A 14,048-nucleotide genomic window follows, 5' to 3' on the forward strand; every position below is an offset into this window, starting at 1 on the left:
CAGCCACAACTGAACATCCTGGGCCAATGCCACCACCTAGTGGCTAATGCGAGAGTTACACCTCTATTTCTTCTCTCCACCTCCTTTTATACCTCTGTTGGGAGTTCATATGCATTGTTTCTCCCTTTTTTTAAATGTGGTAAGCAACTCAGACTCAGATCGTTTCATGTCAGGCAGTGGCTCTAACCATTTTACTTATTCTCTTCTAATTTTCTCTTTTATTTCTCTATTTTTATTTACAACTCAACAAGCTTTTCATGTCATAGGTAATATATTTTATGAATAATATGATCAATTGGTTTTGAAGTAAAATTGGATATCATAAAGTGCCTGTGAATTTTTAAAGTCCTTGAAGACTCTTGATTATTTACTGTAGAATCTCTGTTTCTAATCCTGTTTCCCTCTATATCTGCTAATTGAACCTTTTTTTCAAGGATCTTTATAGAAAATTTAAAACACCCCACTTGCTTTTATTGATTTTCTTTGATCTTCAATGGTGTTATTTAAATAATTTTTTCTGCTTTTTTATTGTAAGCAACTTCCATTTTTATTGCAAATATTCAATACATAGCTCTTAAGTAGATTTTTGGTCACTTTGTCCTAATCAGCCTTTGAGGATACTGTTTCTCTCTCTTTGTATTTCATGGTTTTATTCAAATGCCTATGTTCATTGTCTCTAATTTTCTTTCACTTCTTTGTAAATCTGTAAGCCATTGGGCTGTATTTTTCACTAATACATTTAAGGTATTTTCTTATCAGGAAATGAAAAATAATATTTCAACTCAAATTAAGTTTCCCAGCATCTTGGCAACAAAGAATATATATGAGCATAGTGATTATGTGAATATGTATTCACTATGTGTTTGTTAGGCAGTGAAAATGTAGTAGTAAGAAAAAAAATCTGTCACTCAAGGAGTGGTTAGGTCTTACACATACAAATAAGCAGTTATAATACAATAAGGTAATTGATGTAGTTAAGGGGGGTTGGTTGGACAAGGCATATAATAAAGTGCAGCAATCTCTAAAGAAGTAACCACTGTACCTATTGAACTTTCTAGTCTTTTTTTTTTATGTTCTGGTATAGCACCTTTCCTTTTCTGTAAGCCTTTTCATCAGGGCTTTTCTAATTCTGTTTCTCTCTTTTTACCAGTCTTACCTGCAGTCCCCTTTTAGGGAGATTCTTCTCCATACCAGCATACTTCAAAAGTTCAAGGAAAAATAGAATTGCAAGATAATATGAATTTTTCCATGAACTTTTTGAAGTACTCTTGTAGAGATTGCGATCATTCTTTAGCTCCCTAATACAGGAGTAAATATCAGATAGTGAAAGTTAAGTCAATAGAAAGGCTGAATCTCTTTTCATAAATAAATGTGCAGTCTGATTCTTTGCATGATTTCTAGTACAAAAGTATAAAATATTGAATTTTAGAAATTCACCTGAAAAATTAACTACCCCTGCCTTGACATTTTCCTTTTTAACATCTTTGACATTTCACCATTCCAGTTGATCTTTTATCCATTCACACTTTTCTTTATAGACTTTATTCATCCTCTACCTTCATTCCTAAAACAACTTTCTTGGCATAGAAATGACTACTCCTGTGCTACCATGATTCTTGCCTTTTCTCACAGGGCCACTTTACTTTGTCTCCATTGGCTCTGCTTGTTGCCTTCTACTTTATATATGTGAGTGTGTCCTAATACGTTCTCTCTATACATTCTAGGAGGTCTTTCATTTTTTGTGGCTTCAACTGTGCAAGGGACTTTTAAATCCCCATTTCAAACCCTGCCATCTCTCCCAAGTTAAGGTATTATATCTCTACCTACCTTTAAATATATTAATTGAGAGTTTCACTAACACCTGAAACTTAATAGTCTTCACAGAAATAGGAAAGAAAAAAAAAACTTAAAATTTGTATGGAACGACAAAAGACCTTGTAGAGCCAAAGCAATCTTGAATAAAAGCTGGAGGCATCATACCACCTGACTTCAAAATTTACTATAAAATATACCATAAAGCTATAGTAACCCAAACAGCATGATACTGGCATGAAAACATACAAATTGACAGAATAGAGAGCCCAGAAATAAACTCACACATTCACAGCCAACTGATTTTCAACAAAGGTGCCAAGAATATACACTGGGAAAAGGACATCCTCCTCAATAAATGGTGCTGGGAAAACTAGATATTCACGTATAGAAATTGAAACTAGACCCCTGTCTCTCACCATACACAAAAATCAACTCAAAATGGATCAAAGACCTAAATTTAAGACCTGAAACTATGAAACTATTAGAAGAAAACATAGGGTAAATGCTACATGAAATGGTACTGGGCAGTGATTCCTTGAATAAGAGTGAAAAGGCACAGGCAACTAAAGCAAAAATACACAGATGGGACTACATCAAACCCAAAAAGCTTCTGCACAGCAAAGGACATGATCAATAAAGTGAAACAACAACATCCAAAATGGGAGAAAGAGTGAACTACACCTCAGACAAGGGGCTAATATCCAGAATATATAAGGAACTCAAACAACTGAACAGAAAAAAAAAAAAAAAAAAAAAAAAAAAAAAAAAAAAAAAAAAAAAAAAAAAAAATGGGCAAAGTACCTAAACAGACATTTCTCAAAAGAAGACATACCAATGACCAACAAGCACATGAAAAAAATACTCAGAATCACTAATCATCAGGGAACTGCAAATTAAAACCACAGTGAGATATCATCTTGCTCCAATTAGAATGACTACTATCAAAAAGACAAAAAATAACAAATGCTGGCAAGGATGTGGAGAAAGGGACTCTTGTGCATTGTTGGTGGGAATGTAAATTGATACAGCCATTGTGGAAAACAGTATTGAGATTCCTCAGAGAACTAAAACCTGAACTACCATATGACCTAGCAGTTCTGCAACTAGGAATATGCCCAAAGGAAACAAAATCAATATATCAAAGAGGCACCTACACTCCAATGTTCACTGCAACAGTATTCACAGTAACCAAGAGATGGGATCAGTCTAAGTGCTCATTAGTGAATGAATGGATAAAAACAAACCAAAAAAAAAAAAAAAAAAGGTATATGTACACAATGGAATACTCCTCAGCTATTTAAAAAATTGAAATCCTGTCATTTGCAGCAACATGGATGGAACTAGAGACCATTATGGTAAGTAAATCAGGCACAGAAAGAAAAATACCACATGATCTGTCTCCTATGTGGAATCTAAAAAGAAGACAAAAATAGTTCTGATAGAATAGAGAGTAGAATAATGGTTAGCAGGGGACTGTAGAGGAGGAGAAATCGTCGGTTAACAGGTACAAAGCTATGCTGTGTATTCTAAGTGAATCAATGTACAGTATATGTGTGTATTGAAACAACACACTATACCCCACAAATGTGTACAAATAAATGTTTAAATTAAAAAGAAAAAACCCTCAAATTAATAACCTAATCTTTCACCTTAGGAAACTAGAAAAAAAAAGAGTAATTAGAAATAAGCAGAAGGAAGAAAATAATATTAGATTAGAAAAAAATTGAACAGTAGAAAAATAAAGTTAAAAAAAAAAAAGTTTGTTCTTTGAGAAGATCAACAAAGTCAGTAAGCCTTTTGCTAGATAGATCAAGAAAAAAAAGAGAAGACTCAACTGACCAAAATCAAGAATGAAAGAGGAGACAGTACCAACTTTACAGAAACAGAATTATAAGGTGATGCTGTGAACAATTGTATGCCAACAAATTCCATAAACTAAATGAAATGGAAAATTTCTAGAAAAACACAAACTATCAGAACTGACCCAGGAAGGAATAGGAAATCTGAATAGACCTATAGCAAGTAAAGAAATAAAATCAGTAGTAAACAAAACAAAATTTTCCACAAAAGCCTGAACATTTAAAGAATTAGCAACAGTCTTTCACATGCTCTTCTGAAAGAAAGGAGAAAACACTTCCCAACTCATTCTTCAAGGCCAGTATTACCCTGATAGCAAAACCAAAGACATCACAATAAGAGAAAACTATGGAACTTTTATGCATCAAAGGACACAGTCAATAGAGTAAAAAGACAACATATGGAGTGGGAGAAAATATTCACTCAGTGGGAGAAATTATTTATCTGATAAGGAGTCAATGTCCAGAATATATAAAGACCTCTACAACTCAACAGCAAAAAATCAAATAATTTGATTAAAAATTGGGCAAAGGGTTTAAACAGATATTTCTCCAGAGATGATGTATAGTGGCCAATAAGTACATGAAAAGATGTTCAACATCACTAATCATCAGAGAAATGCTAATCAAAACCACATTAAGATATCACTTCATACCCATAAAAATGGCTACTATAAATTTTAAAAAAACAAAAACAAAATAAGTGCTGGTGTGGATGTGGAGAAATTGGAACACTTGTTGGTAGGATTTTAAAATGGTGCAACAGTATGGAAAACAGTATGGGGACCCTCAAAAAAGTAGAAATAAAACTACCATGTGATCCATATATATCACATATGCCATATGACATATTTCCAGGTATATATCCAAAAGAATTAAAAACAGGATCTTAAGGTGATATGTGAACACCCATATTCATAGCAGCATCATTCATGGTAGACAATGGGTAGATGCAACCCAAATGCCCATTATCAGAGGAAGAGAGAAACAAAATGTGGTATGTGCATACAATGGAATATTATTTAACCTTAAAAAGGAAGGAAATCCTGTCACATCTTACAACAAAATGAACCCAGAGGACATTATGCTAAGTAAAATAACCCAGGCACAAAAGGACAAATACTGTATGACTCCTTAGTTATCTAAAATAGTCAAATTCATAGAAAGAGAAAGTAGAATGGTGGTTGGTGGCGGGGGTGTGGGGCTCCATTTCAGTTTTACAAGATGAAAAAGTTCTGGAGATCTCTTTTAGAACAGTGTGAATATACTTAATACTATGGAACTGTGTACTTACAGATGATTAAGATGATAAAGTTTATTATGAGTTTTTAACCACAATAAGAAAAAATGCAAAAACATTAAAAGAAAAAACTGTGAACCAATTTTCCTTGTGAAAATACTTGTAAACTGAATCTAATAGCATATAAAAAGGATTACATACCATGACCAAGGTTGATTCAACATATGAAAATCAATCAATGTAATATACCATATTAATAGAATAAAGTGGTGAAAAAAAAATATGATCATCTCAGTAGAGTAAGAGAAAGCATTTGACAAAATCCAGCACCCTTTCTTTGTTAAAAAACAACACACACACACACACAAAACCTAGGAATTAGAAGGGAACTATCTCAACCTGATTAAAAAAAACAAAACCTGTGAAAAACCCACAGCTATCATCATAATTAATGATGAAAGATTTTCCCCTAAGATCAGGAACAAGTCGAGGATGTCTATTCTGACCACTTCTGTTCAGTGTTGTACTAGAGGTTCTATCTAGGGTAGTTAAACAAGTAAAAGGAAAAGCATCCAGATTGGAAATGAAGTAGAACTATCTCTATTTGCAAATGATATGATCTTATATAAATTCTTTAGGAATCCACAGAAAAACTGCAGTGGCCAGGTTGCAGGATACAGGATTAATACACGAGGATCAGGAATAACTAGGAATGAACAGTCCAAAAAATGAAATTAAGAAAAAATTCCATTTAGAATAGCATTAAAAAGTCTAAAATACTTAGGAATATATTTAACCAAAGTGTAAGACTTATACAATGAAAACTATAAAACATTGTCAAAAGAACTTAAAGAAGGCCTTAAATAAATGAGAAGACATTCCATATTTATGGATTGGAAGACTTAATATTGTTAAGATGATAGTACTACACAAATTGCTCTACAGATTGAGAACCCTAACAAAATTCTAACTTTCTTTCTTATAGAAATTGACAAGCTAAGCCCAAAAGACATTTGAAAATCCAGGTGACCTAGAATAGTCAAAATGTTCTTGAAAAAGAAGAACAAAGTTAAAGGACTCAAAGTCTCGAGTCCAAAACTTGCTTTAAAGCTACAGCAATTGAGACAGTGTGATACTTACATAAGGGTAGACATGTAGATCACTGAAATGGAATTAAGAGTCAGAAACAAACCTGTGCATCTATGGTTGACTTATTTTCAACATGGGGACCAAGATAATTCAAGGGAAAAAAACAGTCTTTTCAACAAAGGATGCTGGGACGACTGAATAGCTATATGCAAAAGAATGAAGTTGGACCCCTACCTCACACTAAATTAAAAAATTAATTCAAAATGGATCAAGTATCTAAAGAGATAAAACTAAAAATTCTTAGAAGAGGGCTGGCCAGTTTGCTCAGTTGGTTAGACTGGCCAGCTGCCAAAAACAAACAAAAAACCAATAAAAAGCTCTTAGAAGAAATCATAGGGATAAATCTTGGATAATTTTTTGGGTAAAAAATAGGGATAAAGCTTGGATTTGGCAGTGAATTCATGGAAATGACACCAAAAAGCACAAGCAATAAAAAAAAAAAAAAAGTTAGCAGATGTTAGACTATCAAAATTAAAAACTTTTGTGCATCCACTATCAAGTGAAAAAAACCTATATAGCATGGGAGAACTGTAAATCACATTTATGATAAACCTTAAGTATCCAGATATATAAAGAACTCTTACAAGTCAACAACAAAAAGACAACCCAGTTTTTAAAAATAGGCTAAAGATTTGAATAGACATTTCTCCAAAAAAGATAGACAAATGACTGATAAGCATGTGGAGAGATGCTAAACGTCATAGTCCTTAGGGCTATGCAAATCAAAACTACAAAAATATCATTTCACACGCACTAGGATGGCTATAGTTTTTTTTTAAAAGGAAAATAACAAATGTTGGGAGTATGTAAAGAAATTGGAACCCTCATACATTGCAGGTAGGAAGGTGGAATGGTGCAGCCACTGTGGAAATCAGTTTGGCACGTCCTCAAAAAGTTAAGCATAGAGTTACTGTATTACTCAGCAATTCCACTCCAAGTATATGATCATATGTAAGGGAACCAAAAACTTACATTCATACAAACTCTTATAAATGTATGTTCATAACAGCATTATTCATAATAGCCAAAAACTGAAAACAACCCAAATGTTCATCAGCTGATGAATGCATAAACAAAATGTGATGTATCTACCCACTGGAATATTGTTCAGCTCTAAACTGGAATAAAGTACTGATACATGCTACAACATGTACAACATGTATGGACCTTGAAAACAGTATGCTAAGTCAAAGAAGCTGGACACAAAAGGCCAGATATTGTATGCATGTGAAGTGTCCAGACAAGGCAATTCCATAGAGACAGAAAGATTAGCAATTGTCAGGGACTGAGAGGAAAGAAGAATGTGGAGAGTCTGCTTATGGGTATGGGATTTCTTTTTGGTATGAATAAAATGTTTTGGAGTTAGATAATGGTAAAGGTTGTACAAGTTTGTGAATATTATAAGAACTACTGAGTTTATACACTTATTTAAAGTTAAATGGTGACTTATGGTATTTGAATTATATTTCAATTTTTTTAAAAGTCAAGCTTGATAATTGCTCTGGCTGGTGGTGATACTGCCATAACATTCTGAAGATGAGAGAAAAAAATTGTGAGGGGTTTGGACTTAACAAAAACAAAAGCAAAAAACTCAAGAATTGCCAGTCTTAAAGACTAGAATTTGTTGAATTATATCCTAGAAGAACTGGAGGCCCATCTAACTTTCAATAAAGACCATTATCTGATTTCAAATCTAGTCTTTTAACTCTTCAAAAACAAAAGGATAGAAGCAGTAAGGAGCCTTTTTTGAATTGTTCCTTTTTTGGCCTGAGTTGGAATAGGGCAGAAGGCAAGAGCATTGTGCCATGGAAAGGGAAAGTTAACATTCTTGAAACACAAAACAAATCCTTTTCTGTATAAAATTCCTTGAGATACACAGATTTCCTAAAATGCTGATTCCCTCAGGGCATCTGGGCAGGGCTCCAGTAACCGTTAACCATCAGCGTGTAGTACAATGTTCCATTTTCTGTGTGTGTCATGGAATGGAAGTGGCAGGAAAGCCCTGCTCTGAGGGTCACCTCCTTAAGGTTCTCCCTACCATCCTAATTTATCATCATCTTCTGGGCACTCTTAATTGTCATTGCCCCTCTTAAAATATGTCAGTTACTTCTCAGATATCTGTGCCACAATTCCCAGGAGTACCTAGCTAGCAAACAGAACAAGGTTAAGTTAGTAAAATTATAAAATGTTTCTGGATTTATATTTATTTTTTTAAGTACTTATAAATCTACGATTAAATTATTCAGACTGGAATTTTGTTAGACTGGTGTCAAACTTTATTGAATTATAAATTCCAGAAACGAGCTTTTACCTTGTTTTAAAAATCTTTCCTTATCTCTTCTGTTATCTCTATAATTATTAATAATTTCTGAAAGATTATGAGTAGTGATCCTGAAGTCGCTTCTGGAGGTTCTTTTGAGATTTCTCCGCAGATGAGAATACATTTAAATTGAGTGTCTTCCAGTCCCCTCACATTCTTCCCTGACTTAACTGGCCTTGTAAAAATGTGCTAGTGATTCTTAATGAGCTGTTTGGAGCAAGAAGAAAATAGACAGGAAACCTTGGGTAGTTGAGAAGATATGAACAGATAACAGAGAAAAGATGAACTTGTACATTTATCCCTTTGTTTTCATGCTGTCTAGAGTATCAGTCTTTCTATTTGAAATGGGTGGAGTTTGTTTTTCTTTAGATACGACTTTTAACTTCTGTTTTCTTTGAGTGGATACTTTACTATCTGAATTGTAACCAAGTATCATTAGTAGATTTGTTTTTGTTGGACTTTGCCAGGAAATATGATTTGCTAGGAAATAAACATTTAATAGTTCTACTTTTGATTTAGTGAACTTAACATTTCCAGATGTTCATCTTCTTTCCTATACCTATAAATAGGAGTAATACTTTATATCTTTAAAAGATGCAATTGTGTTTTGTTTTTAAGTATTCAGATAACTTTTAAGGTTGTGGAATGTAGTTTTGTTTCACATATTGGTTCCTGTTTATCATGTCTGCAACCTCCCTCATTTTGGCTCATTTCCAGTTTGGGTATCCATCCTGTATCGATCCTTATATTTAGTGATGTTCAAGCTTAAAGAGTGAATTAATATTGCTGTCCACATTTTAGAAATGAGACACATCAGGACACATAGAACTTTGTTTTTCCAGTACAGTATTGCGATAGCCCATCAGACACTCCCCAAACAAGGTTCGCACTTCACAACTTTTAGTTACTGGTGCGTTTTGTGGCCTCTCCCTATCAAACCAGAGGTCTCCTCAGAGTCCCATTTGAAATATGTTCTTTCTAAAATTTTTTAAAAGTTATGAAGTCGTGTTTTAGAAAATATCCCTAATGCTTTCAGAAGTGATATTATATAATAAAATATATATATGCTTTTTATGGACTTTTTTGTTATTTTTACCTAAACTCATAGTTTTCTTTACCAGAATGTTTAGAGGTAAGCAGATTGTCTATTTGCCAGGATTTTCCTAGTATACATGATCATACATTCTTGAAGAATGTCATGTAAGTCTCAAGAATTAGGAACATTTTTATTCACAACCACTAAAGAGCTGTAATTGAGTTGTTTTAGCAATACATTTTGAAAATACTCAAAATTATAGTGGAAATGGTACCTATGGTTTCCTTAAAAGCAAAGTAATGATGTCAAGAGGTAGGGTCTGGGGACCCAAGAGTTGGCCTTGACCTACCCCATTCTCTTACCAGGTTCTTGACTACACCACAGGAAAGAATTCAAGGGCAGAGTCACGGTAGAAAGTGAGAGCAAATTTAATATAACAGCTAAGAAATACATGTTCCACAGACAGAGTGCAACATAGCTCCAGAGACTGAGCAGGGCCCACACCAAGTTTAACACAAAAGCAAGAAATACATACTTAAAGCTCAGTACAGAATGCAGGCTGGCTTAAGAGAATGAGCAGTGCTTGCTGAAAGTAAGTTTGATACAAAAAGAAATACACACTCCACAGGCAGAGTGGGGACTGGCATCAGGAGAATGAGCAAAAGCATCACCTCCTGCTTTTATAGTTTTGCCATCTAATGAATATTCAGTTAAGGGGGTTATCCCCCACTGTGTAACATTAGTCTTGCACATGCTTAGTTGGTCTCTTCTTGCCTGATGTTCATTGTTCAAATCCTGTCACATGCAGCAGACATCTTCAAGAATCTTCTGTGCTCTTTAGGATCTCTAGTGGAAGGTCATTCAGCCAACAGGGTTATATAACCCTTCTCTATTGAACATTCCTAGCCACTGGATTTGCAAACACCAACCCCTTGTGATCTCATTTTCCCCTGTTGGTGCTTAAAATAGTTCTAACTGGCAACAGTAACTTTCCTCTAGGGGAGTGGCTGGAAACCCAGAGGCATGTCCTGAAACCTGAACCCAGGGTAACTGAGCACCTCCTATTTCAGTAGGATATTTTAATTAGTAATCTTTATTTCCTTTAGGGTTTAATGAAGAAATTCATTCGATGTTCTACACGTGTAACTGTGGGAACTATCAAAAAATTTCTAAGTTTAAAACTAAAACTTCCAAGTTCTTATGAGGTAAGTTAAATAGTATCTAATCTTGATCATTTTGATAGTTCTGATCTGAAGTAAAATTCTAACAAAAGTGAAAGTTAACAGAATATATTCAAGTTAACTTTTGTGGAAACCCAGGTTAATTTCATGTTAAAACTTTAATTTTTAGACTGTTATGCGACGTGTATTTTCCAATTTACCACACCCTGAGTAAAATATGATACTAATGCATTTAGTGTTATATAATTAGAGGAGATATTTAAAGAACTTACATTAAGTACTCCCAGATTAAATATCCCAGCTAAATGGATTTTTTTCAATGCCAGCATGCTTTAGGGTATGTTTTTTATCTGAGACTTTTGAGATCCATTATTACCATTTCTTTATAGACTTCTTCAGAATGTAAAACATTGTCTTTTTATCAAAAGGGATCTCATAATAATATTCATATAGTTCTGTGATACATAAAAGTGACATTGTTTAGCACTAGGTACAACCTATTGCATCTGCATAAATGCAACTTACTAGTTTATTTACAGGAGAGATAAATTGCCCTGATATTGATCCAGTGTTTAAAGAATGTGATCCTATGAGTATGGTTATGACATAGTGAGGAAATATGGCTACCATTTCTCATCTGCCCAAATGGCAGTCTGACAACTTTTATTTACCCTTTCCCTTTAGTTTATGATAGTGGCATCAAGAAAAATGAAGACCAGGACTAGTTCTCTATATAAACAAAGACATCAAAGGCAACATAGTTTTTCTGGCTTATCTGCAGTAATATTGAGGAGTAGTGTCATGAATAGTCATCATAGGAGAAATAGGATGTGATAGGATTTGAACAGACATTTACTGACAGGTATTAAGTCTGCATTTTGAGGAAGCATGTGATTCTTATTTGAAAATTTCTCTCAGATGACTAGTCTGTGGATTAGCAATTTTGATTATGGTTTGGTCCTACAAATATAAAAAACAATTTCAGAGATAGCAATTTTTGTAATAGGAAAAAATTGTGAAAGTTAAATATCAGCGCCCAATATACTTGATAAAAGTAAAAGATAATGATTCATGCATATAACTACAGTGGAATATAGACGATATAGATTTGGTTTTAAACTTTATTTTCTTCTTGTAAGATACCATGTATGGTTTTATTTCCTTTTAAGTCTGATTTATTGAATTACCATTTTCTAGTTTTCAGGAAGTTGTTAAAGCTAAGAGAACTATTATTATCATGCAGTCTTACTTCTGGCTTGTATTGTATTTCTCTGTAGACAAAGATTTAAGGGGAGGAGAATCAATCCCCTGACAGCTCCTTATCTATTCCAATGCAAAGGACTTTTCCTGTGATTTTTAGGAATATTTATTGGTCTCCCCTTATTTTGCTGCCTAGCATATAGGGAGATGATCTAATGAAATAAATACCTCACAGCTGAAGCTTGTGGGACAGCATTGCTAAATGAGGCAGAATAGTTTACTTTTTAAATGTCAGTAATAGAAGCAGTATACCTGATTAGTAATTGCATAGTAAGTAAGTTCCTTAACTTCTCTGCTTATAAATATATTTTACAGGCAAGATAAAACAAAATTATCTTCTTCTTTTTTTAAAAGTTAATAAAATAATGTCTGAAAAACATTTCAAGGTCTATAAGTCACCATAAATCATTAAAAAAAAAATCAGTAATTTAGTTTCATATGTCTAATACAATTGGAACTAAACTCATTTTAGACTTAAAGTTCAAAACTGTACTCTGTCTATCCAGACACAGAATTATTTAAAACCCATTCTCCTTCCCCCTCTCCACACTTCAAATGAAATCTTATCAGTTTGCTTTTAATAGTGAGAGAACTAAAATGTTATTTATAGGAATACATGATAAACATTTGTTTAATTAGGCTTTGTTGAATTACTGAAGCATTGCCACAGTTTCTGTGGCCTGCTAAAGGATTGGGAGGTTGTTTGATTCCTGCAACTTAGAGAAAAAGTGAGTTTCCTACAAGGTGAGAAGAGGACCCCGGAAGTATTGTACAGGTTACCAACCAAGCAAACCAGAGAGGCTGGATAGCTCTAGGAGCCATAGACCTGTGGCACAGGTTTAACTGTTGCATCAACTTAGCTATCAGTAATGACTAGAAATTCTCATATACTTCAAAGGCCCCATAAATCACTGTTTCCACAGTTGTTTGCCCTCTTTGAATCCAAACTAATGAGAGAAAGCAATCCCTTCGAATCTTGAGAAGATTAAGGGATTCTGATAGATGAATTCAGAAGCCAAAAGAGTTATGAAGTTGCTACAGTTTCTTCTCATTCAGTATGCTGAAATCACAGAAATATGTCTAAAACCTCTAAGGTTACACAGAGACATGCACGAAGAAAGTTTATATTGAGCTTATAAGTTATGTTTATGAACTCGAGATACAGGTATGTGGGCAAGAAAAACAGTGCTTCGTGTTACTTATATCTGACTGGTTAATACTCTATGAGAGGGACAAGTGATTTCAGTAAAAATATGCAGTGTTCTTTTTAAATAATGGATAATACTTCTATTTTAACTATTTGAATCTTCTTTTGAAATTTGAAAAAGTGTGTAAAATACTTGTGAATGCAAAATTGCTTATGTTAATAGATCTGTAACTATTCTTTTTAAAGTTGGATGTGCTGTGCAATGGTGAAATTATGGGGAAGGATCATACTATGGAATTCATCTACATGACAAGATGGCGACTAAGAGGCGAAAACGTAAATTGCTTTTATATTTACCTATGTGTATATTTAGTTATATACTATTATGTTACTGAAATTTAACAGTATTACTTAGCAGCTAGAAAGACATACTAGGTTGGGAAGGAAAAGAAACTGGTTCTTCCTCATTGTTTCTCCCAGCACTCTGTGAAAATTGGTCCTAAGGACAAGAGCAAAGTCTTTGTTAAATGTGGTTTTATTATATTTAAGGTGAGACTAAAACCCCCTCTAAATATGTTCAGGATTCTACTAACCTCAAAACAGAGAAGATAACACATTTTTTATAAACTCAGTGAATTATGGGAACTTTTAACTATATGGAGTGCGGGGTGGAGGAAACTAAGTTCTGCCCTGACTAGTATGATTAATGGTTGATAAGAGTGTTTGTTTGTTTGTTTGTTTTGGTTGTAGTAGAGTGGACAGATAGGGTGGAATCTAGATCATCTTTTTTTCAGGTACCTACTTTACATTGAAAACATAAAATTGGACCTAAGGGTAAGTGAATTTGCAGTGGTTTCTGATGCCAGAATTAGATTACTGTGCCCTAGGCAAAATGGGAGAAATGATTCAAAGGAGGAAACTTTAGAAAGCCCTAAAAACCCAAAAGGAGGATTTTGTATTTTGATAAAGGTTAATTCTACATTCAAGCATGCCTAAGTCATAAGTAACATGAGATATTAGGAAAATTTGAGGAATGTAAGGCTA

General features: G+C 33.8%; 1 protein-coding gene across 6 annotated transcripts in view; it reads left to right on the top strand.

The window, feature by feature from the left end:
- PCGF5 (polycomb group ring finger 5) overlaps nucleotides 1-14,048 on the top strand; it is a 117,485-nt gene that overhangs the window by 83,623 nt on the left and 19,814 nt on the right. For all 6 annotated transcript variants that reach the window (XR_010024044.1, XM_063102201.1, XM_063102205.1 and 3 more), the window contains exons 7-8: nucleotides 10,523-10,621; nucleotides 13,251-13,340. Coding sequence is in view for 5 of the 6 variants with exons in the window: in XM_063102201.1 (XP_062958271.1) it covers nucleotides 10,523-10,621; nucleotides 13,251-13,340 (189 nt within the window). In the remaining variant the exon portion in view is untranslated. The remainder of the gene's footprint in view (nucleotides 1-10,522; nucleotides 10,622-13,250; nucleotides 13,341-14,048) is intronic.

This window comes from Cynocephalus volans, chromosome 7 (genome assembly GCF_027409185.1).
Source record: "Cynocephalus volans isolate mCynVol1 chromosome 7, mCynVol1.pri, whole genome shotgun sequence".
Classification (NCBI taxonomy): domain Eukaryota; kingdom Metazoa; phylum Chordata; class Mammalia; order Dermoptera; family Cynocephalidae; genus Cynocephalus; species Cynocephalus volans.